General features: G+C 39.0%; 2 protein-coding genes across 2 annotated transcripts in view; both read right to left on the bottom strand.

Annotated features, from left to right (window-relative positions):
- Positions 1-708: 708 nt before the first annotated feature.
- On the bottom strand, positions 709-4,399 carry or6at1 (odorant receptor, family 6, subfamily AT, member 1). The gene is given in 3 exon segments (XM_042711508.1): positions 709-1,347; positions 1,349-1,588; positions 4,391-4,399. Coding segments are annotated over 3 exon segments (888 nt in total).
- A 10,766-nt stretch (positions 4,400-15,165) lies between these two features.
- The window catches only part of nup98 (nucleoporin 98 and 96 precursor), a 29,770-nt gene continuing 21,253 nt past the window's right edge, over positions 15,166-23,682 (bottom strand). Inside the window, 8 exon segments of the mRNA XM_042711069.1 lie at positions 15,166-15,809; positions 16,017-16,128; positions 16,219-16,373; positions 20,070-20,311; positions 20,419-20,640; positions 20,743-20,897; positions 23,225-23,365; positions 23,448-23,605. Coding sequence (XP_042567003.1) covers positions 15,607-15,809; positions 16,017-16,128; positions 16,219-16,373; positions 20,070-20,311; positions 20,419-20,640; positions 20,743-20,897; positions 23,225-23,365; positions 23,448-23,605 — 1,388 coding nt within the window. The 3' untranslated portion in view covers positions 15,166-15,606.

The following is a 23,682-nucleotide window of genomic DNA, read 5'->3' as shown; positions in this document are numbered from 1 at the left end:
AATCTTTAAAGTATATGCACTAACAGAAAAAAAATAATTGGCATTAACAACAGTTTATGCAAATTCACAATGTTTTCTTCTGTTTTCAGTGAAGAGCCATTTTGGATTTCACTAAGAAACTTTCAATGAACAGTTCATAAAAGAAACACTTTTTTCTTAATGTGAAGAACCATTTAATAATCTAAAGCATGGGCGTTGCTAGGCCATTTTTAGGGGGACTATAGACTGAGATGACAACTCAGCACCCCTAAAATTTTGCAATTAGCTCCATAAAATGTACACGAATAAGTGATCGTTGCAGTCCCCTTTAATATGCATATGAAACTCTGTCTCCTCTCCACCATTAAGCTGGTGTGTGGCGGGCATACCCCCTCACAATATAAAGTGCTTTGACTGCTTAGAAAAGCAGAAAAGCTCTATATAAATGTAATGAATTATTATTATTATATTTAACAGCCATAAATAAGCCAAGAATAAGATTTCTGTAAGAGTACTAGACTTAATGTGTTTTAAATACACAAAACCAGGTTTATACATTCATCATCACTAAATCTTGAATTTCATACATTGTAACTAATTTAATCTTGCTTATTCCACAGCTAGTCATATTTGAACCATGTTCATAATGTTAACTTAATAAATTGAATTGATTTTACAAATAACAGATTTTTAATGGGATAAATTGGGTGCTTTTTTTTTTTTGGTTTTTTAGGCTATAGTGCATCTACAAAATGCTCTCTTCATTGCATCTTGTAGTTCTTTATTCCTCAAGCTGTAAATGATGGGATTCAGCAGAGGTTTCAGCACAGAGTGCAGTACAGCAATGACTATACGAACATCTGGGTCAAATTTATCTACACGATATGAGATATACACAAAGGAGGCTGAAATATACGAGATACACACCACTGTCAGGTGGGACACAGAAGTGGCCGCAACTTTGAGCTGCTGTGCCATGCTAATTTTTCTCATAGCTTTGCCAGTACAAACATACTAAATTAGGATGATAAGGAACATTCTATAAATTGCAATAAGGGCATTTGTAAGGGACCAAAAGCCATTCCTGGTGGTGTAAATACTAAGGCTCACTACAGAGAAATGACTGCAGAACATGTGCCTAACAATATTAGGTCTGCAATAAGGGAGCTGAGTAGCCCAAATAGTTGTAGGCAGCACCATAAAGGCCCCAAATCCCCAAGAAGCAAATATCAAAAGAATACAATACTGCCTGGTCATGATAGTATGCACCGCAGGGGGGTTACAGATTGCAATGTACCAGTCAAAAGCCATCACGGTCAACAAAGCACGCCCTGTCACTCCAGTTGAAAAAAGAGAGAGAAATGTTGTTCTGTTTGAGGCATCCTGCCTTAGAAATTGTTTTGTCATCAGCCAGGAACACTGACAGCATTTTGGGAATTGTCACTGAAGTGTACACAATATCAGAAAATGACAAATTATGAAGGAAAAAATACGTAGGAATGTCGAGCTTGGGGTCAGTTCTAACAAGATATATCATGCTGATCATACTATTCCCACTCAGTAAAAAAACATATACAGTAAAGAAGACACAATAGACTATGTACTGACCCTAGCACTCCGTGATCTACATTTGGATATACAAATGACCAACAACTCTGTAAAAGAGCTAAAAGCAGAAGTTGAAAAGCTAGCTAACGCAGCAAAGCAGACACAGGACCGGGTCGATTCCGTTGAAGCAGCAGCACGTGAGGATAGGAGAACAGTCACAGACTTAAGAAATCAGCTGGAACAACTCACAGAAAAAATTAATTTGATTTTGAAATCTTTAACTCGCATGCTTCTATTTTGAAAGCGCAACACAGCGTCTTGTCACCGGCCCGCCCCCTCAACGGCTCAGGCTGTTTGGGAAGCAGGAGTTTTGCAGCTGCCAAGTGGCGACATAGATGTTAAGATGAAAAGACAGCAGCAGCTCAGTTTAAGTTCTTTATCATGGGGAAGAAAAGAAAGAAAGGAAATGTGAGTTGGTAATAATTTTGTCCTGGAGGATAATTATATTTTCTGTCTAACGTTAGACTTATTGATGTTAAGCTGATGTTGTGATTCAACATCTAACTAGTATCTTGCTAGGTAAACGTTGTTACTATTAACGTTACTAGCCAACGCTGGCTGGCAAAAATATGGCGCACTTTCCAGTAACGTAATGGACAAAAGCGATTTGACACTAAAAACAGTATTTAAGATTGTACAAGGCTCGAAATTGCAACCATTTTGGTCGCAAATGCTCCTTAAATTTAATCTGTGTGATTAAAAAAATAAAAATAAAAAATTGACTGCCACCAAAGCCTTATTTGATCGAAATAGAATGACTGCTGAGCTTGGCAGGGCGCATATAATAGCTAGCAGCAGCAAAGAGAGAACCCCAGCCGCACGCGCACTCTCTCACCGTCTTTAAGTTAAAAAAAACAAGCGCGAGCAATGTCTTGTTCTCTATTCCCTCGCGCATATTAATCAAAATCAGTTGACATGATTGTAAAAGGTCGGAAGACCGAAGTTTCACGTGGAGCATTTAGATATTTTTTTCTACTGAATTACTGCGGGGTGTGACAATTGTGCAAAAAACGTTGCCTTATCTTCTCTGAAAAGCGTTCCGCACATTCAGCTGACATAAATTATAATTTCAATAAACAAAAAAACCTATCCAGTGATTAAATGTTTTCTGTGTTGACACAAATCTTGTGCGATTTCCTAAACTGCCGGGATAGTCACACAACGCGTACCATAGTCCGCTAATGACATGTTTCGCGAACTAATGACTCATTTCAACCGATTCACTTTAATGAATGGTTAAAACAACTGATCTGTCCAACACTGAACTCACGAGAATCGGTGAATAAAAAATATGTAACACTTTAGAATAATGTTCCATTTATTAAACTCTAGTTAACTACATTAGTTAACATTTACTATTAATAACATGCACTTCTACAGCATTGTTAGTGTTAATTTCAATATTTAGGCTACTAAAAGCCTATATTATTGAAATCAAAAGTTGTATTTGTTAACATAGTTAATAAACTGTGAAGTAACATGAACAAACAATGAACAGCTGTATTTTTATTAACTTAGATTAATACAGCATATTAATAGCAATCATTAACGGATCTGTCAGATTTCCGATATGTGTCCCCCCCAATGTTAAACTCATTCCTACGCCCCTGACTTTTGATTGATGACTTTGACCTTTTGCTATGCTCACATAAAACATTTACTATATCTTCAGGATTCATGATCGTAAACTTTTCATGTTTGGTGTCATTTTAAAGGTCTTTGTGCGATTGGTAAATTGGTCTCAATTTCACAGTAGTCACTTGTATTATAAGAAAGATTGAAAACTTTTGTAGAATTGTGTTCTGCTGAGGAGGGGGTGGGTCCCCTTTAGGGGTCTGTGTCTAACTATCTAACTATCTTTAAGCCAGGTGTGACCCTGGGGACACGAAAACTTAACACACCAAAAGGGCTTTGTGTTTCTTTGTTGTCTGGTCTGAGTATATAAGTGAAGTGACAAAACATTGCAGGGGGATTCTGTAGTCAGAAAAACCCCCATGCAGTGTGTGAGAGTCTCTGGAGCTCAGCACCAGAACTCTCGCTGCTGTGTGTCTCTTTGCTGTCAGGTATGATTTAAAAATGTAACTGTGTTAAACACATTGTGCCCATAGAGCACACTGTATAGTAGTTTTAGCTACTACATGTGCACATAAGCTAGTTAAGTTTATTCTCTAAAACACCTGAGAGCTTTGCTATGCATTTTAGACTGTGTCTTAAATTAGGATAACTGTAACATGTGTGACTATGTTAAATTTGTTTGTCTCCTGTGTGGAACTCTTGGCTGTTTTCCCATATGGCTACAGTGTCTATGTACAGGAGCGGTTTGCCACCGACTACAGTGTGATTCACAATTGCATTATCTTTTCTAAATTGGTTTCTAATTGTTTCATTATGTAATTGGCATGATACAATTTTACCTGACAAATAATAAATTGCTAAATTTGATTTATTCTGATCTCTTCTGAAATCATTTTTTAAGTAGATTAATGTGTAGTGGTATTTCCACAAATCTGTGTTCAGGACAGATCATACTGAAGCACCAATCGATGAACCATGGGGAACACCATTAAGGGCTTCAGATTTCTGACTGTCGCTGACTTAACACGGTGTAGCTCTGTGGTTTAGGAAAAAGGACATTTTTGTTATGAGCATGCAGGGTGTAGCTCACTTAAAACACCACAAAGCTCTTCAGCAAGTGGTTAGAACTGCAGAGTTCATCATTGGACATAAACTCCCAGCCTTACAGGACATCTATCAGACTCGCTGCTTGAGAAAGGCTCGCAGCATCATCAAGGACCGCACTCACCCTGCTCATCACGTGTTTGCCACACTGCCATCATTTTAGACTCCACTCTACCCAAATAATCATATTAGTACCTCAGGACTACTTATGAATACTTATAACTCTTAACACTGTCTACCTTTATTGTATCTGTTACTGCCACTTATTTGTATATAATGCTCTGTTCGTCAAAGTGAAGTTGAATAGAGAATCTAAAAAGAAACTCTAATCAGGCAAAAAATTATGTCTCAGTCCCCGATAAATACTGCTGCCATGCAGAAGTCCCAGTGACTGTGAATAAAGGAGGAGACATTAGAAATTCATAATCTAAAACTGTAATGCAATTAACAATAATTTTGATGCTATTGAGAGGCTTGTAGCCAACCCTGAGGGTTAAACCCATTCAGAGGACATCCACAACTTCTCCTGAGGGAGAAATAGTCAAACAGTCAAATTAATCAAATTAAATGTATTGAAAATCACTCAATAGTAGTAAAATCTCTGATCTCACAATATTTGGCTCAACAACACTGCTCAAAGTTCAGACTTAATATACAGCTTATAGCTTGGTTTTATTTTAGATTTTACAAAAATTACTACACACTTGTATGATTCTCAGTTTTTGTCTTTGAGAAGACAGACAAATATGAAGAGACCATAAATCTAAAACATGCGTACTTTGCATTTGCTCTGGGTTTGCCCAACCCCCAAACTTTCTCACATTCAAATAGATTCTCAAAAGAATGCACCTAGTGAAATCTCAGCTCAGAAACAAAAGAAAATTGTGTCCAATCCCATATTGTAGTCACAAAAATCTTCAAACTGAGCAATGATTCGACCCATGCTCTCAGTATGTGCTTGCAGTTCATTAAATGTTCACTGGTTTCCAGTTTGGCCTGCTGCTGTGCACACAATGCACGTCAGGACTGCTGTAGTTACAGGGCCAAATCAACAGTGTATCTTCAATAAGATCTGCAAGATTCTAAACAATTTGCTCAGGAGGCCCTCCAGAGACCAGTAATAAAAGTATTTTAATTTATCCTACTTTTAATGTAATATAATTTATATTATAACAACCTTATAATATATTATATTACAATGGCCAGAAATGGCATTTAATCTCATGATGATTCAGCATTTAGAAGAAGAAAGAAAGTTGTAGAAGAATAAGTAGAATGATCAGAATGTAGAAAGAGGGAATGCGTACACAGAAAGAAGTTGGAAGCACAATTAGTGTTGGGGAAAGAGAAAACAGAAGGTGGTTAGAAGCAAAAACTCTTAGGAAAGGAAAATGAAAGGAATGATCAAACTAATGAGAAAAGAACTTATCTTCTATTTGTGCAAAAATCTTTGATGAGAAAAATTAACATGTCCAGAATTTAGATTAATCTGATTGCAATATCTTGAATGGACCAAATCCATCCAAGGCTATAAGATGTTTTAAATTTGATTTCATTAATCTGCAACCCTGTAACAAGGGAAGGTCTAAGTTTTGTCTTTTTCGTTGCAACAAAACCACAGACACAGTGGCACAAGTGTTAGCAAACGAAATCATCCTTCTCTGGGAAGGGCAACGCACATGGAATCTAATCAGAGAGCTCATTTTTACTGAACATGCTCTGACACCATACTCTGACTGCGCTGAAACACCAGCGGTTAGATAGGACCAATGACATTCAGTTTATTTTGGCCTTTTGTTTACAAAACATGATCATGACAATGATATACTATACAAGGTGCTTCCATGTGTATTCAAGGTGTAAGGAAAATATTGACTTGATTGTACAAGCTTGCATTTTAAAATCATTAAATCAAAATATCTGTTATAAATAGCATTTTATATATATATATATATATATATATATATATATATATATATATATATATATTATATTATATATATATATATATATATATATATATGGATCCAACACACTTGCAAAAATTACATTTCTTAACGTGTGTTTTAAAATATTTAAGCCTAGACACTACAGGCAAAACCATAGTTTTTTGGTAACACTTTTAAGGAAGAACTCTCACTATTAGAGAAAAATGAGAAGAGAAAGATGTGTCATATGGTAAAGTGAGAGCGTTGTGGTAGTTATGAGACAAGAGTCCTAAGAAAACACTACGAAAACTACTTTTGAGGTAGTTTTGTTGTGCTCTCATCTGTAACGTTAGTCTATCAGTGTCCGTGGAGGTGTGAAGAGAAGCACACAACAAAGATAATCCGTTGCAGGATTATTACACTCTTATTACAAGCTTTTTTAGCTTGGCAGAGTCCCCTTTGCACTACTGAGGGTAAATAGTTACTTTTCTTTTTCTTTTTTTTCTTGTTAGTCCATATAACGACTTGGGACCCGAACAAGTCCCCCCTTTTTGTCTTCGTCCCCTCTTTTCCACAGGGATCTGGATCACTGTTAGAATCCATTGTGAGAAGAGTCTGAGGCTCTTTTGACAAAGAGTTGTCGGAGGATGAAGGATTTGAGACTTCTGTCGCAGTGACTACATGTTTCTGGGTAGTTTTTGGAACCAAAAAGCCTTCCTCAGTGCCAGTGTATTTCCGTTGCATCCGCTGCATCCAGGTAAGGATGTGATCAGTTAGATAGGGTTGTAAATGATCATGATGCAGTACTCTCTCACTTCGTCTGTCTCTGAATCGGTAGAGCACTGGTCCAAGGCATTCTGTGACAAAACAAATGGCCCCTGCCATGGAGCTTGAAGTTTTGGACTGTACCCCTTTTTCCTGCTACTGACCATCACTAAAACAAGATCACCCACTTGGTAGGACTTCTCTCTAGCTCATAAGTCATAGACCTTCTTTTGGTGAATCTGAGTAAAGTGTAAGTTCTGATGCGCTACTTGATGAGTAATTTGCAGGTTAGCTTGCAGTTCATGAACAATCTCAGGTGTTTCTCTATCTTCCCTGGTAACTTCAGCTGTCCTTAGCCAAATGTCATGTGGCTGGAAAACTTCTCGCCCCAGCATCAGCTGAATTGGTTGTGAAACTTGTCACTGAATGCACAGTTCTCCTGTATGCTGCAGTGAGTAGGGGAAGATGTTCATCCCAATTCCGCTGAATTTGATCCACGTAACATCGTATCATCTGCAATAATGTTCTATTGAATCTTTCCACTTGTCCGTCTGATGCTGGATGGTACGGTGTGGTCTGGGTCTTGGTGACTTGTAACAGGCGACAAACTTCATTGAACAGTGAGCTCTCAAAGTTCAAGTTTAAGTTCAAGTTTTATTGTCATTCCGCTACATGTGTGGACATACAGTGGAATAAAATGTCGTGCCTCACAGGACCACAGTGCTACATAAATACAGACATACAACAATGAAGTAAAACAGAATAAATCTATACACAACTAACCTACTGACTGATTTTGACTTTAAATACTATATATAAATGTTTACCTAAACATAAACTAAAACAAAAAAGGAAAATACAAACAACTATACATATGCTACACATAAACGATGTACCTATACACAACTAACCTACTGACAGATTTTTGAATATGAATATACTATATATAAATGTGTACCTATACATAGACTGAAAAGGAAAAATATATAGACTATATGAATGCTTCACTTAATACTGTACATCGTACATCGTAAGTCAAGCGGCTGGCTGGGGAACAGTGCAAGATGATTTGTAGTGCATGAGCATGTAAACACATCTTTGAGTCTTTTGTGGGATTATGTAAACACAAGAGTGTGTATGAAAAGTGTCTAGTGCGCATAGAGGAGAATTGCACAAAATAATAATGTTTCAGACCGTTTTTCTGTGATGTGGTAAGGTTGGGGGTGTGTGGGGGTGGAGGAGGTGAAATGGACCATGTTTCAGGAGGTATGGGGTTTGTGTGGGTTTCAGAGGAGGGCGGGGTGGTTTGAGTTCAGGGCTCTCACAGCCAGGGGGGAAAAGCTGTTGAGCAGTCTGGCGGAGCGGGCTCTGATGCTCCGGTACCGTCTTCCTGATGGTAGGAGCTGGAAGAGACTGTTGGAGGGATGGGTGGGGTCCTTCACGATACTGTTGGCTTTGCTGGAGCATCATGTAAGGAAAATGTCCAGGATGGAGGGGAGAGGGGCATCGATGATCTTTGCTGCTGTGTTCACTGTCCGCTGGAGGATCTTGCAGTCTGCTGCACTAAAGTGTGGGTTGTCAGCACCTACTTAACATGACTGGATGTGTTAGTGCAACTGCTCTCATTCTGACAATTAACGGAGTGTGTGCATCTTAACACCAAGGGGATAACATCATCAACATCTTCCTCGAATCTGGCCCATTAATGGTGCAGCTTTTGACAGAACGGACAGCCCTTGTATGGCAAGCTATCCAGCTCTTTTCCTGTTTGATAACAGTCACAAGGTCCTTCATCCAGTGCCCTACAGGACATATGGCTAATGGCATCCTGGTGTACTCATATAATCTATACCTTGTCACGAAAGCAGTCTTGGATCTGTCTTTTTTATTCATTTCAATCTGCCAGTATCCTGACTGAAGGTCAAGTGTCGAGAATGTCTTTTGTCTTTGCGCCACCCAGCACATCCAGGCATTCCTCTATTTTTGGTAGGGGATACACATCCTTAATGGTAAGATCATAAAGCTGGCGATTATCTACACACCAGTGGACCCCGCCATCTTTCTTCCTTACGAGGATGATAGGGGATGCCCATTCAGAGCTTGAGGGGTTCACAATACCTGCTTCAAGCATTTTTTTTAGATGTGTTTCCTCCTCATTCCAGAATCCTAAAGGGGTACGTCGCACTGGCTGTCGAACAGGTTTAGCCATTCCTGTATCAATGCTGTGCTGCAGAGCAGAGAACTTCCCGAGATCATCATCAGTTGCTGCAAAAATTTCTTGGTGTTCATTCAGTAGAGCTATTAACATCTTTTGTTGATGTTCCGTGAGTGTTTTGCTTGCAGATGTGAACAACTGTCTGAGGTGCTCTGGAAGGTCAAGGGGGTTTGGTGACGACACCCTCATTACATTGCGCTCATCCGGAGGCTCACTGTTAGGGTCTTGTAGCACTGAGTCCCCACCTTTTGCATAAAACTGTACCTCAACTGGATCTGTATATGCTCTCTCTCCCTCCTCTTGAGCATCAGGATATGCTTCGATGAGCACCCCCAAACAGACTCCCCTTGATAAGGGTCTACTAGAAGCTGTGATGTTGCTTAGCCTGACCGGAATCCTTTGTTCCATGTTAATCATGATACTGCCTGAAGACACTCCATCAGCCAGGCTAACAGGCTCTAGAACAGCAGGGAGTTCTGGTTTTGGGTCGTCTATCACACCCCAAACTAAACATTCACACTCTGGCGGCACAGTGAAATCACTTTCTAACATCACCCTCGATATGGCGTAGTCTGGCCCCTTGCCTACAGATAGGCTGGGATGAGTTCTGAGCCCATGAAAACTTTGCCAGAGGCATGAATGGTCAAATCGGCAGCTTTTAAGAAATCTAAACCCAGGAGCAGGGCATCATGAATTGGTGCAATGCAAACTATCCACTCCAATACTTTTGTGCCAATTCTGAATTCCACTTGTACTCCACCTTTTGCTGACATCTCCCTTCCAGTTTCTGCATTTCGGAGACGCACCTTTTTCAGTCCTGCAGGTGATTTATCGGGTAATTTGCTATATGTTTCTTCAGACATGATTGTGGCCTCAGCACCCGTGTCTATAACTGCATTAACAGGTATGCCATCAACAGTCAGCAAGATCATTAAACTGGGCCCTCGACTCTCAGCTCTGCTTACATGTACAATGAATGGACTTTGCTCTGCTTGCTCTGAGAGATTTTGACTTTGGGGCTCCATTTTGGTCACAGTATTTGCAGGGGGACTTGTAAATGGACTGGGGGACCTTGAGCAGTTTCTTTTGTAATGTCCGTCCTCCCCACACTGAAAACATTATAGCAGAACTCAAAAGGGCAAAGCTAGGGCAAAGCAGCAAAATGAGCCCAAAAATCATCAGAGAAAATGAGACTGAGAATGAATGTATGATTGACTGACTGTGAGTCATTACCATGTCGATGATCTGGGAGAGAGTGATCTGTAAGGTGACATTAATGATGTTGTCCGTGTCCTCCACAGGCCTCAATGCATTGGTGTAATTCACAAATAAATCATTCAGCAGTTTGAATGGATATCTACCCTGAGCACACAAACAGACTGTCGAAAAGGAAGAGAAAAATTAGAGAGTGGATTTACATTTGGCTGATTTGTATTAATTACATTGATTAATCCATTAAGACACAAAGTCAGCTGGTTCCTTGAGTATGTTCAGTAAAACTGCTATTCTCATGTCCTTAATAAGCTTGGTGGCTTGTGATGATAGATTAGTGTGTCCAGAGCTGATGAAAAATGAGCACTTGACTTTTGAGGCATTTGTTCATTTTTCTATGGCAATAAGCCCATCAGACCTTCAGCACGCTATGAAGTCAGTAATGGTTCCCCTCTGAAAAATAATAATTCTGAACAATTACAGTCAAACCACAAACAATTTTACTTTATTTTTGTTTGATGAAGAAAGTGAAATTATTCCGTTCTGATTTCTCAAATGCCCTGATTATTTATGACAACTGGATTTGACTAGAACAAATAAACAAGAATAACACCATTAGGGACAGAAACAGGAGAGCTACAATAACCTTTCAAACTGCAACATATATTTAGTTGAACTATGGCCACACCAAGTGCAGCAGTGGAACTCTTGTGAACAAGCACGTTTACTCAATTACTTTCTCCAGGTCCCTGAGGATGAGTGTGGTCAGCACTTTCACCAGCGAATCATTTCACTCCAAGTGCCAGACAAAATAGCGCTCTAATGAAAGATAAAAATGGAGACTGTGGTGTGAAAAAGATGCGTGAGATCCAGCTGGCTGCGCTGCTGTCCTGCAGCATGAGCTGAGCAAATGTGCAGAAAGTATTCAAATTCTTGTAAGCAAAAACACTGGTATTAAAGATGCTTCTTTAGACAAAATGCAAAAATGTATATGGAATTTGTGGGTCATATATAGTAACTATTAAGGTAGTTTCCACATATAAAAATAATTTTTTAAGATAGCAAATATAATAGTACATTCATTATATTAATGAAAGAAAGAAAGAAAGAAAGAAAGAAAAAGAAAATGTGTGGACTTGAGAATAAGAAAAATTGCTCAAAGTCAAGTGTGTAAATTACAATTTCTTCATAAATTCAGACACTAATACACACAAACCACATAATTGATAATAATTTGGGAAATAAATTAAAAATAAATAATACTCCAAAGGGAATGTAATCAATTATGGGTATTCCTGGGACTGCTGGTCTTTGTCTACATGCCTCTATGGTATTATAAACTAATTATTTGGGTCAGTTCTCTTGAACAACATATCAGGCTGATGAGAATACAACACAAATTGTAAGTTATAGATCAGTGTTGTCATCTGTTCACTGTTGTCTTTAGGGTTGAATCCACAGATGGTCCAGATTAGTGTGGGACATGTCAATCTCAGAATCTCTTGGAGGGATGTTCATGTGAAAACTGATTTCGAGATCAGCTTAATTTAGAATTTTCATCTTCATCAAGTGTAAAATTTAAAAATTCACATTAATATGTCTATATCTACCAAATAACCAAACAAACACACCAAAACACAAAATCATAATTCTGGGGCCAAAATTTGCAATTAAAAAATAAATAAATACACAGAAACACATATAGCCAGCATGAGTAAAAAATAAATAAATAAATAAATATAGTTGGTTCTATAAATAAATGTAACTACGAAATATGAAAAGTGAGCGTAGTCTTACCTGAAATAAAACCACTGGTGATGAACAAATGAAGAGAAGCCAAAATGACACTTGGATTCATTTTGTGGCGTGAAAGACGAATAAAATCTCTTCTGTGGTCTTATAAAGGCAGATGCAGCATTTCTCAGGTATTCCCATAGTTCAGTACCGTTTTGTTACCAGGCAGCGCAAGATCCACGCGCAACTCGCGAGGCGATAGAGAAGTGTCACGCGCTAGTTACAGTAGTGATGACGAAGAATGTCAGTACTAGATATGGAGTAGGCTACTGTTACTCGAGCTCAAGAGAAAGATGTGTCATATGGTAAAGTGAGAGCGTTGTGGTAGTTACGAGACAAGAGTACTTAAGAAAATACTACGAAAACGATTTTGAAGTATAGTATTATAGTGTCGAGTGTGTAAACGTGAGTCACCGGCATGTCTGCTCGTGTGTTTGTCATTAAAAGTATCACTCAAAGACATAAATATTAAGAAATTATGTATTTTTACATCTGTCTCAGAGTTTTGGACCTCACTATCTACCATCTATCTATCTATCTATCTATCTATCTAAACATAATATTCTAATTGAAAATTATTTTATTCAGAGTTTTCAAAAATAATTAAGCACATTAATGCACAGCAGTAATCAGACAGCCTCAAACACCCATTCAAAGAATCTTAATTACCAGAAACATAATCTACTTAATGTTAAAGGTTGTTTTAAAGATATTTTTAAAATTATGTCATTAATGACTCACCCTCATGTCGTTCCAAACCCGTGAGACCTCCGTTCGTCTTCGGAATACAGTTTAAGATATTTTAGATTTAGTCCGAGAGCTTTCAGTCCATCCATTGAGAATGTATGTACGGTATACTGTCCACGTCCAGAAAGGTAATAAAAACATCATCAAAGTAGTCCATGTGACATCAGAGGGTCTGTTAGAATTTTTTGAAGCATCGAAAATACATTTTGGTCCAAAAATAGCAAAAACTACGACTTTATTCAGCGTTGTCTTCTCTTCCGTGTCTGTTATGAGCGCATTCACAATACTGCAGTTTAGTGATATCCGGTTCGCGAACGAATCACTCGATGTAACCGGATCTTCTTGAACCAGTTCACCAAATCGAACTGAATCGTTTGAAACGGTTCGCGTCTCCAATAAGCATTAATCCACAAATGACTTAAGCTGTTAACTTTTTTAATGTGGCTGACACTCCCTCTGAGTCAAAATAAACCAATATCCCGGAGTAATCCATTTACTCAAACAGTACACTGACTGAACTGCTGTGAAGAGAGGACTGAAGATGAACATCGAGCCGAGCCAGATAACGAACGAATGATTGACTCGTTCTCGAGTCAAGAACCGTTTCTGTCGGACGCGTCCGATTCGAGAACCGAGGCGCTGATGATACTGCGCATGCGTGATTCAGACTGACACACAGCGCGTCTGAACCGAACTGGTTCTTTTGATGATTGATTCTGAACTGATTACTAATGTTATGAGCGCGGGTAAACCGAAGGCTTGAATCAAGGGCAGTCATCGCCAATGAAGTCATTACGTTGAGCGCAAAAGAACTGGTGAACCGTTTTCTTCAACCAGTTTATTGAATAGAACTGTCTGAAAGAACCGGTTCGCGGAAAAGAACAGAACTTCCCATCAATACTAGTGATCCGAAAAACCTATGCAACCGGTTCTTGACTCGAGAACGAGTCAATGTTTCGTTCGTTATCTGGCTCGGCATCTTCAGTTCTCTCTTCACAGCAGTTCAGTCAGTGTACTGTTTGAGTAAATGAATTACTCCGGGATATTGGTTTATTTTGACTCAGAGGGAGTGTCAGCCACATTAAAAAAGTTAACAGCTTAAGTCATTTGTGGATTAATGCTTATTGGAGACGCGAACCGTTTCAAACGATTCAGTTCGATTTGGTGAACTGGTTCAAGAAGATCCGGTTACATCGAGTGATTCATTCGCGAACCGGATATCACTAAACTGCAGTATTGTGAACGCGGTCATAACAGACACGGAAGAGAAGAGAACGCTGAATAAAGTCGTAGTTTTGTGCTATTTTTGGACCAAAATGTATTTTCGATGCTTCAAAAAATTCTAACGGACCCTCTGATGTCACATGGACTACTTTGATGATGTTTTTTATTACCTTTCTGGACGTGGACAGTATACCGTACATACATTCTCAATGGAGGGACTGAAAGCTCTCGGACTAAATCTAAAATATCTTAAACTGTGTTCCGAAGATGAACGGAGGTCTTACGGGTTTGGAACGACATGAGGGTGAGTCATTAATGACATAATTTTAATATTTGGGTGAACTAACCCTTTAACAATGTTTTGAGAAAATAAACATTACAGGAAACAAGCACATTACTAGTGGCTGATGCATTTGTAGCACTAAATTAAACAAAACAAAACAACAAAAATAAACCTACTGAGAGGATGAAGGGTTCACATAATGCTGTAATGTAATTACATCAGCAAAACCCTATCTTAGAAGAGATGTCAGGTTGACTTTGATTAAAGTTTTATAAGAATCACCAGTCACATATTGTTGAACACTTTAGAAACAAAATATATTTCTATGAACCTCTTCGATAAATAGCACTGAATTAATTTATTTTCCATTAGACAAACCTTTAACAATAAGGTCTTCCAAATTAAAACCTTGATCATACAAAAATAGATATACCCACACTTTTATATTTTTAAATGCTGACATATATTTTCGTGTCAAGAGATTTAAAAAAAAAAAAAAAAAAAAAAAATTTTTTAAAATCATATGTTAAAGTCCTAAACTTAATAATAAGCCTTGTTGTGAGACATTTTTAGTTTACATTTATCATTTGCACGCTTGGAAGTTATAGATTGTAAGTTATTGAATGGGGGAGTTAATGGTACTGTACTTGTAAGGTATACACACAGTTACACTAAGACTTAAAAACATTGTGACTGAAAAAGAATAGTCAAAAGAAAATGATTACATTTTAAAGTCTTTATGTATTGTTTGGTGGCCAGAGTACACTTTAGGCTCTAAACACACAACACAATATTATATTTTGTCTTTGAATGGACCAGATGATAGTTCACAATGTAACTTTTTTTTTTTAACTTAATAGACAAATGTAAAAGTTCTCAAATCTGTCATTTTCCCTCTAAGTATCTCGGGCAGATGAAATCAACAGGTGTATTCAACGAGATACTTTAATAATTAAAATACACTCACATTCATTTCTAGAAAAACAAAACGGGGGAAGAAGCTCCTACACAAACACAGAAGAGAATGCTTTTTTTTCACAAATATTGTGCCTAAATATGCATCGAAAATTCAACCACGGCCTGAAACAGCCATTTAATTGTAGTGCTGAAGGTTAATCCAATCAAGACTCATGTTATTTCTGCAGAACTGATTGTGAAACTTATCTTGATATTCAGTGACTGATAACATACTCTTGCAGGTATGACTGAGTAAGGCTGCGGAGTTCCTCTAAAGCATAGTCCTCTGGCAGTGGTAGACGTCCAATGTATGGAGCAAGCTGGCAAAGAGGGATGTGTCGGGGATCTGGGGTGCCTTCACCACCTTGCTGGAGACTCAAGACCACCCGAAGGATGTTAGCGACACATTTGGCCATCTCTATAAGGCAAGAGAGATGAAGTGTTAGAATTCTACATCAATTACGTGGATTCAAATTGTAAATCAAATGAGGTTTTAAACTTAAGGCACTGAGGAACATAATTTCAACTGCTTTCCTCAATTTATGGAACTGGCTAGAAATGAACATAACATCAACATTATTGCAGTATTAAAGTTCCCACAAAACACAGCAAATGATTTTCGGACCTGATTGTGCAAGTCGGTCTTTAGCTTTGGAGCAGGGGAGGCGCTCTATTCTACTGCAAAGCGACGTCACCTCCGTATGCAGTCGCTCCAGCTCATAACCTGGGCTTTCCATATAGAGATAAAAGTAGAAGACAATCACATTAGTAGTTTCTTAAACTTTTGTTCTTGTTGAACAACATACTATCCTGAGCAGCAAGAATACCTGCTGGATGTCCTGCAGCGTCTGAATGACATGGATGTAATCAAGATAGACTCGTCCAGATATGTCCCAGTCCTGAATCTTAACACTGCGCTCTGGCACTGCTAACCCCTCTAGGAATTCCAGAAGGTACTTATGATTATCGTTAATGATGCAGTCTGAGGAAAAAAGACAGGACGATGGAATTTACAGTCGTGGCCAAAAGTTTTGAGAATTACATAAATATTAGTTTTCAAAAAGTTTGCTGCTAAACTGCTTTTAGATCTTCGTTTCAGTTGTTTCTGTGATGTACTGAAAATATAATTACAAGCACTTCATACGTTTCAAAGGCTTTTATCGACAATTACATGACATTTATGCAAAGAGTCAGTATTTGCAGTTGGCCCTTCTTTTTCAGGACCTCTGCAATTCGACTGGGCATGCTCTCAATCAACTTCTGGGCCAAATCCTGACTGATAGCAACCCATTCCTTTCATAATAACTTCTTGGAGTTTGTCGGAATTAGTGGGTTTTTGTTTGTCCACCCGCCTCTTGAGGATTGACCACAAGTTCTCAATGGGATTAAGATCTGGGGAGTTTCCAGGCCATGGACCCAAAATTTCAACATTCTGGTCCCCGAGCCACTTAGTTATCACTTTTGCCCTATGGCACGGTGCTCCATCGTGCTGGAAAATGCATTGTTCTTCACCAAACTGTTGTTGGATTGTTGGAAGAAGTTGCTGTTGGAGGGTGTTTTGGTACCATTCTTTATTCATGGCTGTGTTTTTGGGCAGAATTGTGAGTGAGCCCACTCCCTTGGATGAGAAGCAACCCCACACATGAATGGTGTCAGGATGCTTTACTGTTGGCATGACACAGGACTGATGGTAGCGCTCACCTTTTCTTCTCCGGACAAGCTTTTTTCCAGATGCCCCAAACAATCGGAAAGGGGCTTCATCGGAGAATATGACTTTTGCCCCAGTCCTCAGCAGTCCATTCACTATACTTTCTGCAGAAGATCAATCTGTCCCTGATGTTTTTTTTTAGAGGGAAGTGGCTTCTTGCTTGCTGCCCTTCTTGACACCAGGCCATCTTCCAAAAGTCTTCGCCTCACTGTGCGTGCAGATGCGCTCATACCTGCCTGCTGCCATTCCTGAGCAAGCTCTGCACTGGTTGCACTCCGATCCCGCAGCTGAATCCTCTTTAGGAGACGATCCTGGCGCTTGGCTGGACTTTCTTGGACGCCCTGAAGCCTTCTTTACAAGAATTGAACCTCTTTCCTTGAAGTTCTTGATGAACCTATAAATTGTTGATTTAGGTGCAATCTTAGTAGCCACAATATCCTTGCCTGTGAAGCCATTTTTTATGCACCGCAATGATGGCTGCACGCGTTTCTTTGCAGGTCACCATGGTTAACAATGGAAGAACAATGATTTCAAGCATCACCCTCCTTTTAACATGTCAAGTCTGCCATTCTAACCCAATCAGCCTGACATAATGATCTCCAGCCTTGTGCTCGTCAACATTCTCACCTGAGTTAACAAGATGATTACTGAAATGATCTCAGCAGGTCCTTTAAAGGTGCCATGTGTAAAAATTGAGGTAAAAATATCCAAAAAATGACCTACACGCATCAAAAGAATGAGAAGAAATAAGGGCGATGATGTCATTAAAAAAATGTCAAGTTATAGTGCTGCAGAGATATCAACCTTAATTAGCATTAGCATTACTAGCCACGGCCCGACAGGTGTCGTAATACCAGTTTCGGCCATGGGAGGCGGTATGCGGGCAACATAACCACCAGCCACCTGCAATACACGGAATAACTCGCACGGCTTGTGGGCGTACTGGAACCTGATGTCAATCGTGTGGAAGGTACAGCCCACTACTTCATTTCATTTCAGGGAAGAGAGCGGAAGGATGGCTGAAGCCCTTGGCAAGAGACACCTACCACCACCACCCGCTACAGGGAAACAACCGCGCTCGGAATCACAAATCAAATCCGATAAGAAAAAGAGCCGAACCAGAGTAAACATCGGCACTGCTTTCCATCGCTGGAGACAACTGATGGACTTGAAAGAAATGAGGTTCGACTCCGAACTTGCAACATTTCTTTTGGATTGGTAAGTAAGATGCTGTTAGTATTTCGCTAGAAGTTTGTTTTATATGTTTGCGTATTTTTTTTTCGGGAAGTTATAACATAGAAATGTATCGAAGGCTGTTCGATAAACGTGCTAATGTTAGCGATGGCTAACCGTAGCTGCGTTTGATAATTAGCTAGCTATAACTTACCCACAGATCCGATCCGGTTTTCACCTGTTATCTACCAAAGCCCGTCTCTACCAAGCTGATGCTAAAATGTAACATTACCTAAGAAGCTTGAAATGTCTTCGATGATAATGAACCCGAGAGAGAGAGAGAGAGAGAGAGAGAGAGAGAGAGAGCCCCGCCCGGCCGCCCGCGCGCGCACTCACTCACTATATTCAGAGCGGTCAAGTTTTTGAAAGCCTGTGAAAAGAGTCAATTGCGTGTGTCTCACGGTGAATGCTTGAGAGTTGGCAGCTCTGGTTACGTTGGTTGGCGCTAGCTTGGTCAACATCAGCTGTCTGATGTTGACAGAATGCTGTCTGTCAAATTAATTTAATTCAAATAATGTGTATATACAACTCAAAATGTAATATGAACATAACGAATATGAAATATGAACATATTCACTGGTAAAGGTGAAGGGGAGTAGCTTGAAGATGTCAAGTTTCAAAATCACTTGACATCACCCAACTTTCCTCTGGAGGCAAAACGTCCTCTTAGGCTTCGGCTATGGCTCTAGGGTTGTTGTGAAGGTAGGGGCGGAGCATAGAGACTATGCCGTTTCTCGTTTGTTACTCTAGAGTAGACCAATTCACTTTATTGAGGCATACTGCCCCCATCTGGTATGGAATGTGGAGTATGACTTGATTTTTTTGCCAGACATTACACATGGCTCCTTTAATGACAGCAATGAAATGCAGTGGAAAGGTTTTTTTGGGATTAAGTTCATTTTCATGGCAAAGAAGGACTATGCAATTCATCTGATCACTCTTCATAACATTCTGGAGTATATGCAAATTACTATTATAAAAACTTAAGCAGCAACTTTTCCAATTTCCAATATTTATGTAATTCTCAAAACTTTTGGCCACGACTGTACAGTTAGTACAATCATACAGTTTTATACAGAATTCATCAGCAGCTGCTAAAGAACAGAACTTTAAGTACATATTTAAATTAGGGGTGCACGATAAATATCGGCCGATAATTAAAGCGCATTTCGTCAGTAAAGCCGGTTCTCTAATCAGCGGTAAATTCCATCAGGTGCGTTATTTCACATAGAGATGCGCATTAATTATCGGCCGATATTTATCGTGCACCCCTAATTAACATTTTTCCTTTGAGAAAACCTATGAAATACAATAAGTATAGCGTCTAATTTTCATAAACTGGGGGACCAAATTTAATTTAAGTTGCAACCCAAACTCCAAAACATAGCTAAAAATAATGCTTAAATCATGCAGCTTCAGTCAGATTTTCTGAATAGAAAGTGCTGTTTGAGTTTAACAATTAACAAGTAGTTACTTTTTTTGTTTCATAAAAGCCTATACTGCAAATTATTATACATTACAGTGCATTTAACAGTTATTTTCCTGATGACTTCAGTGTCTGATACAGCAAAGAAAGGCTCAGTGGTAATACCACTTGCAGTTCGGCTTATGTTTACAATGTAAATGTGTTGTTTAGAACTGGGCAGGAAAATGAATGTGTAGCTTGCATTGCTGCAGATGTGACATTTTTTTGAGAGGAATTTAAAGTGTGTTTGTGTGCTTTTGGTTTATTCAAACCTGAGGCAAGGTGCTGGATGACAAGCCGTTGGCAGTGATTCCAGTGGCCAGCCTTGTAAAGGTGCAAAGCTTCACTACGTTTGTCTCCCTCTCTACAAGCACGGATTGCCTTGGCCTGATGGATCCACTGAATGGGGATCAGCAACTTTTCTGTGAGAAACTGCTCTTTTTCCATTGACTCTTCCGTCTCCTCAAGGGAGCAATGCAAGTTGATCATCTCTCTCACTGCACTCTCTCTACGCCTGCAAGCAGTTACAAAAAATGGAAGTCATCTCATGTACAGTCACTCAACTCATCCTGATCCTATCAAACCTATAGAACTAAATGAGTACTCCGAGCAGACACTTACCCAGAGTCAGGTATGTGCAGCAGCACGAAGATAGCCTTCTCCCATAATCCCACACTCTCAAGCTGGGCAGCATAGCTGGCATGCAGCAAGCCCTGGCATGGGGTGGACAGGTGGTTGTAGTTAAGAGCTTGCAATACGTTCCACAGGTGCCAGCTCAGCCGGTAGTCCAGATGATCAGCAGTTAATGTGCTGGGATCAAGTAGCTGTTGTAGGCTATAATGCCTAAAGAGAGGAAAAGAGGATAAAATCAGCCTGCATAAATACACAGCAGTGGACAACATCTTTAATTAAAAACAAGGAAAGAAAGAGGACACTATTACAAACCTGTCACTGTAAAGTTTGAGCAGGTGGAAGCAGATGTCATAGAGTGGCTTTTTGGATTCAGTCTCATCCATCTCTTCATCCAAACCCAATAACTCGAGTTCATCTATGTAAGGAGGTAAAGGAGGGCAAGCATAACTTTTCACTTCCTCTGAACCCTGAAACACACAAATACAGTTAAAGTGACAAATACAGCATTTTAGAATATATAATTACACAGTTCATCGAGAATCAGTGGCATCTATCGACAAGGTGGTGCAGAAACATGGTGTATTTGCTGTTGCTAGTTCCCATGGTGCGTAATTCTATTAGAATTAAATCCAATTCTTCAAAAACACTTTCTTATTGCATTTACATTAAAGGGGTCATCAGATGCCCATTTGATATAAGTTGATATGATTCTTTAGGGCACCGGTTCTCAATTTTAGTCCTCGCGACCTCCTGCTCTGCACATTTTGTATGTCTCTCTTTTCGCTTTAAACATTTGTTCTATTCGAATGTAAGTGCCCTGTGAAGTGGACATCACAGGATATTTGGCCATGATTCAAGTTCCAAGCGAACGTATAGGTTCCATTCAAAGTGCATTGAAGTGTGCGAGACATGAATTTAAATTGCATTTATTTACAGAGGTATATGATGTCACACTTGTCCGTGTGTGAAGACACTGCACAGTGCAAACCCATGAATGAATGTTCCGAAGTGAGGTAAACTTCAACAGATTTTCCCTGCTCGGCGAGTAGGGAGCAATGAACACTGTGTAGATTGGAACACTGTGTCTCTCCAAATCAGTGTAGCGCCATTTTGGCAATTCTGAGCAGTATGCAGACAGCGTATGCTCTTCTGTATCAGCCGCGCTCTACCCATGCACTGTTTGCTTTCAAACCGAAGCGTAAATACACATAAAAAACGTATCCTTGTCACGCGGCTGACACAGAAGAGCATAAGCCACCTGCATACTGCTCAGATTTGTCAAAATAGCACTACGCTGATTTGGAGAGACAGAGGAGAGGAATTGTTGACAAAAGTCGTTATTTTTGTTTTCTTCATGTACAAATAGTATTCTCATCGCTTCATAACATTACGGTTGAATCACTGATGGAAGATGGACTATTCTGACGATGCTTTTCATACTTCCCTGGACCTTGACACTGTTATTTATTTGGCAGTCTATGGGACAGTCCTCAAGCCTCCCTGTTTTCATCCAAAATATCTTAAATTGTGTTCCGAAGACGAACGAAGCTTTTACAGGTTTGGAACTATATGGGGGTAAGTGAATAATGATAAAATTTTCATTTTGGGATGGAGTATCCCTTTAATGAAAATCTATTACATACTTTGATTAAAATTTATAAATGGTAGTGTAAGAAACACCTTTTTTACCCTGTCAAAATGAGCTCTGTATTTAGCAAACGATTCTAGTTCATGTTGCTTTAAATGCTAATGAGCTCTGCTGACCCCCCCCCCCCCCTCTCTTCTGTAGGGTGAAGAGCAGTACTGTTTACTTTAGCCACGAAACTTGCTAACTAGCACATATTAGGAAAGACGATTTGCAAAGATTCATAAAAAACCTTATACTCACTTCTTGTGTAGATGAAGCTCGATCATGAATGATTCGCGTGAACAGACGCATTTAGGCAGATCAGGGATCAGCGCATTCCCTTCTAAGCAAAAGTAACATTAATCCTCTGCGTCTTCAGCGACTCAAGATGTCGGGAGTAAAATGACGACTGCTATGTTCATTATTGCATCCAACAACAAAACATCTCAATCGCTTAATCGGAGACATTCTTGTCTTCCCCTGCACCAGATTTTAAAATCGGAATTTAAAAAAAAACACTGGGTGGATTTTTATCATTATAGGATGGATGTTTAGACATAGTTCCAACACACATTTATATTCAGACAACAAAAAAAATGAATTTTGCCTCAGATGACCCCTTTTAACAAAACTCTTTGACATAAGGGCTTTTAACAGAAAAAAGAAAAAAAGTTTAGGGTCAGTAAGTTGTTAAATTTTGAAAGGATGCATCAAATTGATCAAAAGAGACAGTAAAGTTGTTTGTTACAAAACATTTCTGTTTCAAATAAATGCTGTTCTTTTTAACAACTTTTACAACATAAAAAAAAAAAAAAAAAAAAAAAAAAAAAAAAAAAGTTTCTTGAGCTTCAAATCAGCATATTAGAATGATTTCTGAATGATCATGGACACGGAAGCCTGGAATAATGGCTGCTGAAAATAGCAGCTTACATAACATTACATAAAATCACAATTTAAAATATATAAAGATAGAAAACATTTTTTCTTTTTTTATGGTCATATTTCAAAGCATTACATTATTTTTGATCAAATAATTTAGCCTTGGTAAGCATAAGTTAATTCTTAAAATTTTTTTTTTACCTTGCCCATTCGAATTATGAAATGATATAATTTTGTCAAAGAAACTAATATATTAATAAAAAAACTACAGAGTGTGATGTGAGGTACCTGAAATGCAGATTCGTATTTGGAAAGGATGTCAGCTACAGATGCAGTAGGAGGCATCATGTACCAGAGATGAACTGCAACACACCGCTTCCAATCAAGCTCAGAGCACACGTTTATACAGCCGTCTGTTGACTGCCACACCTTTATTACAGAAAATAAAATAAAAAATTTGGTAAAATTATAACCAAAAACATCTAGATTTTATGGCATTTTATTTACTTACTGGTTTGCCTGCAAGCAAAGCAAAGATTTGCAGCCTCTCCTCCTCTATAAAGGAGTAGGTCTGCATGCTGTTCCAGTCACTGAGCTGTAGAGCCAATAGATCTCTACAAAACTGAGAGCCCAAAGCCTGTGACAGCAACAGAGCCAGACGATGGTCCCCTACATACACACACACACACACACACACACACACACACACACACACACACACACACACACACACCACCTTTATTAGA

The sequence above is a fragment of the Cyprinus carpio genome, chromosome A21 (assembly GCF_018340385.1).
Source record: "Cyprinus carpio isolate SPL01 chromosome A21, ASM1834038v1, whole genome shotgun sequence".
NCBI lineage: Eukaryota > Metazoa > Chordata > Actinopteri > Cypriniformes > Cyprinidae > Cyprinus > Cyprinus carpio.
This window is presented reverse-complemented; position numbering and strand designations above follow the sequence as displayed.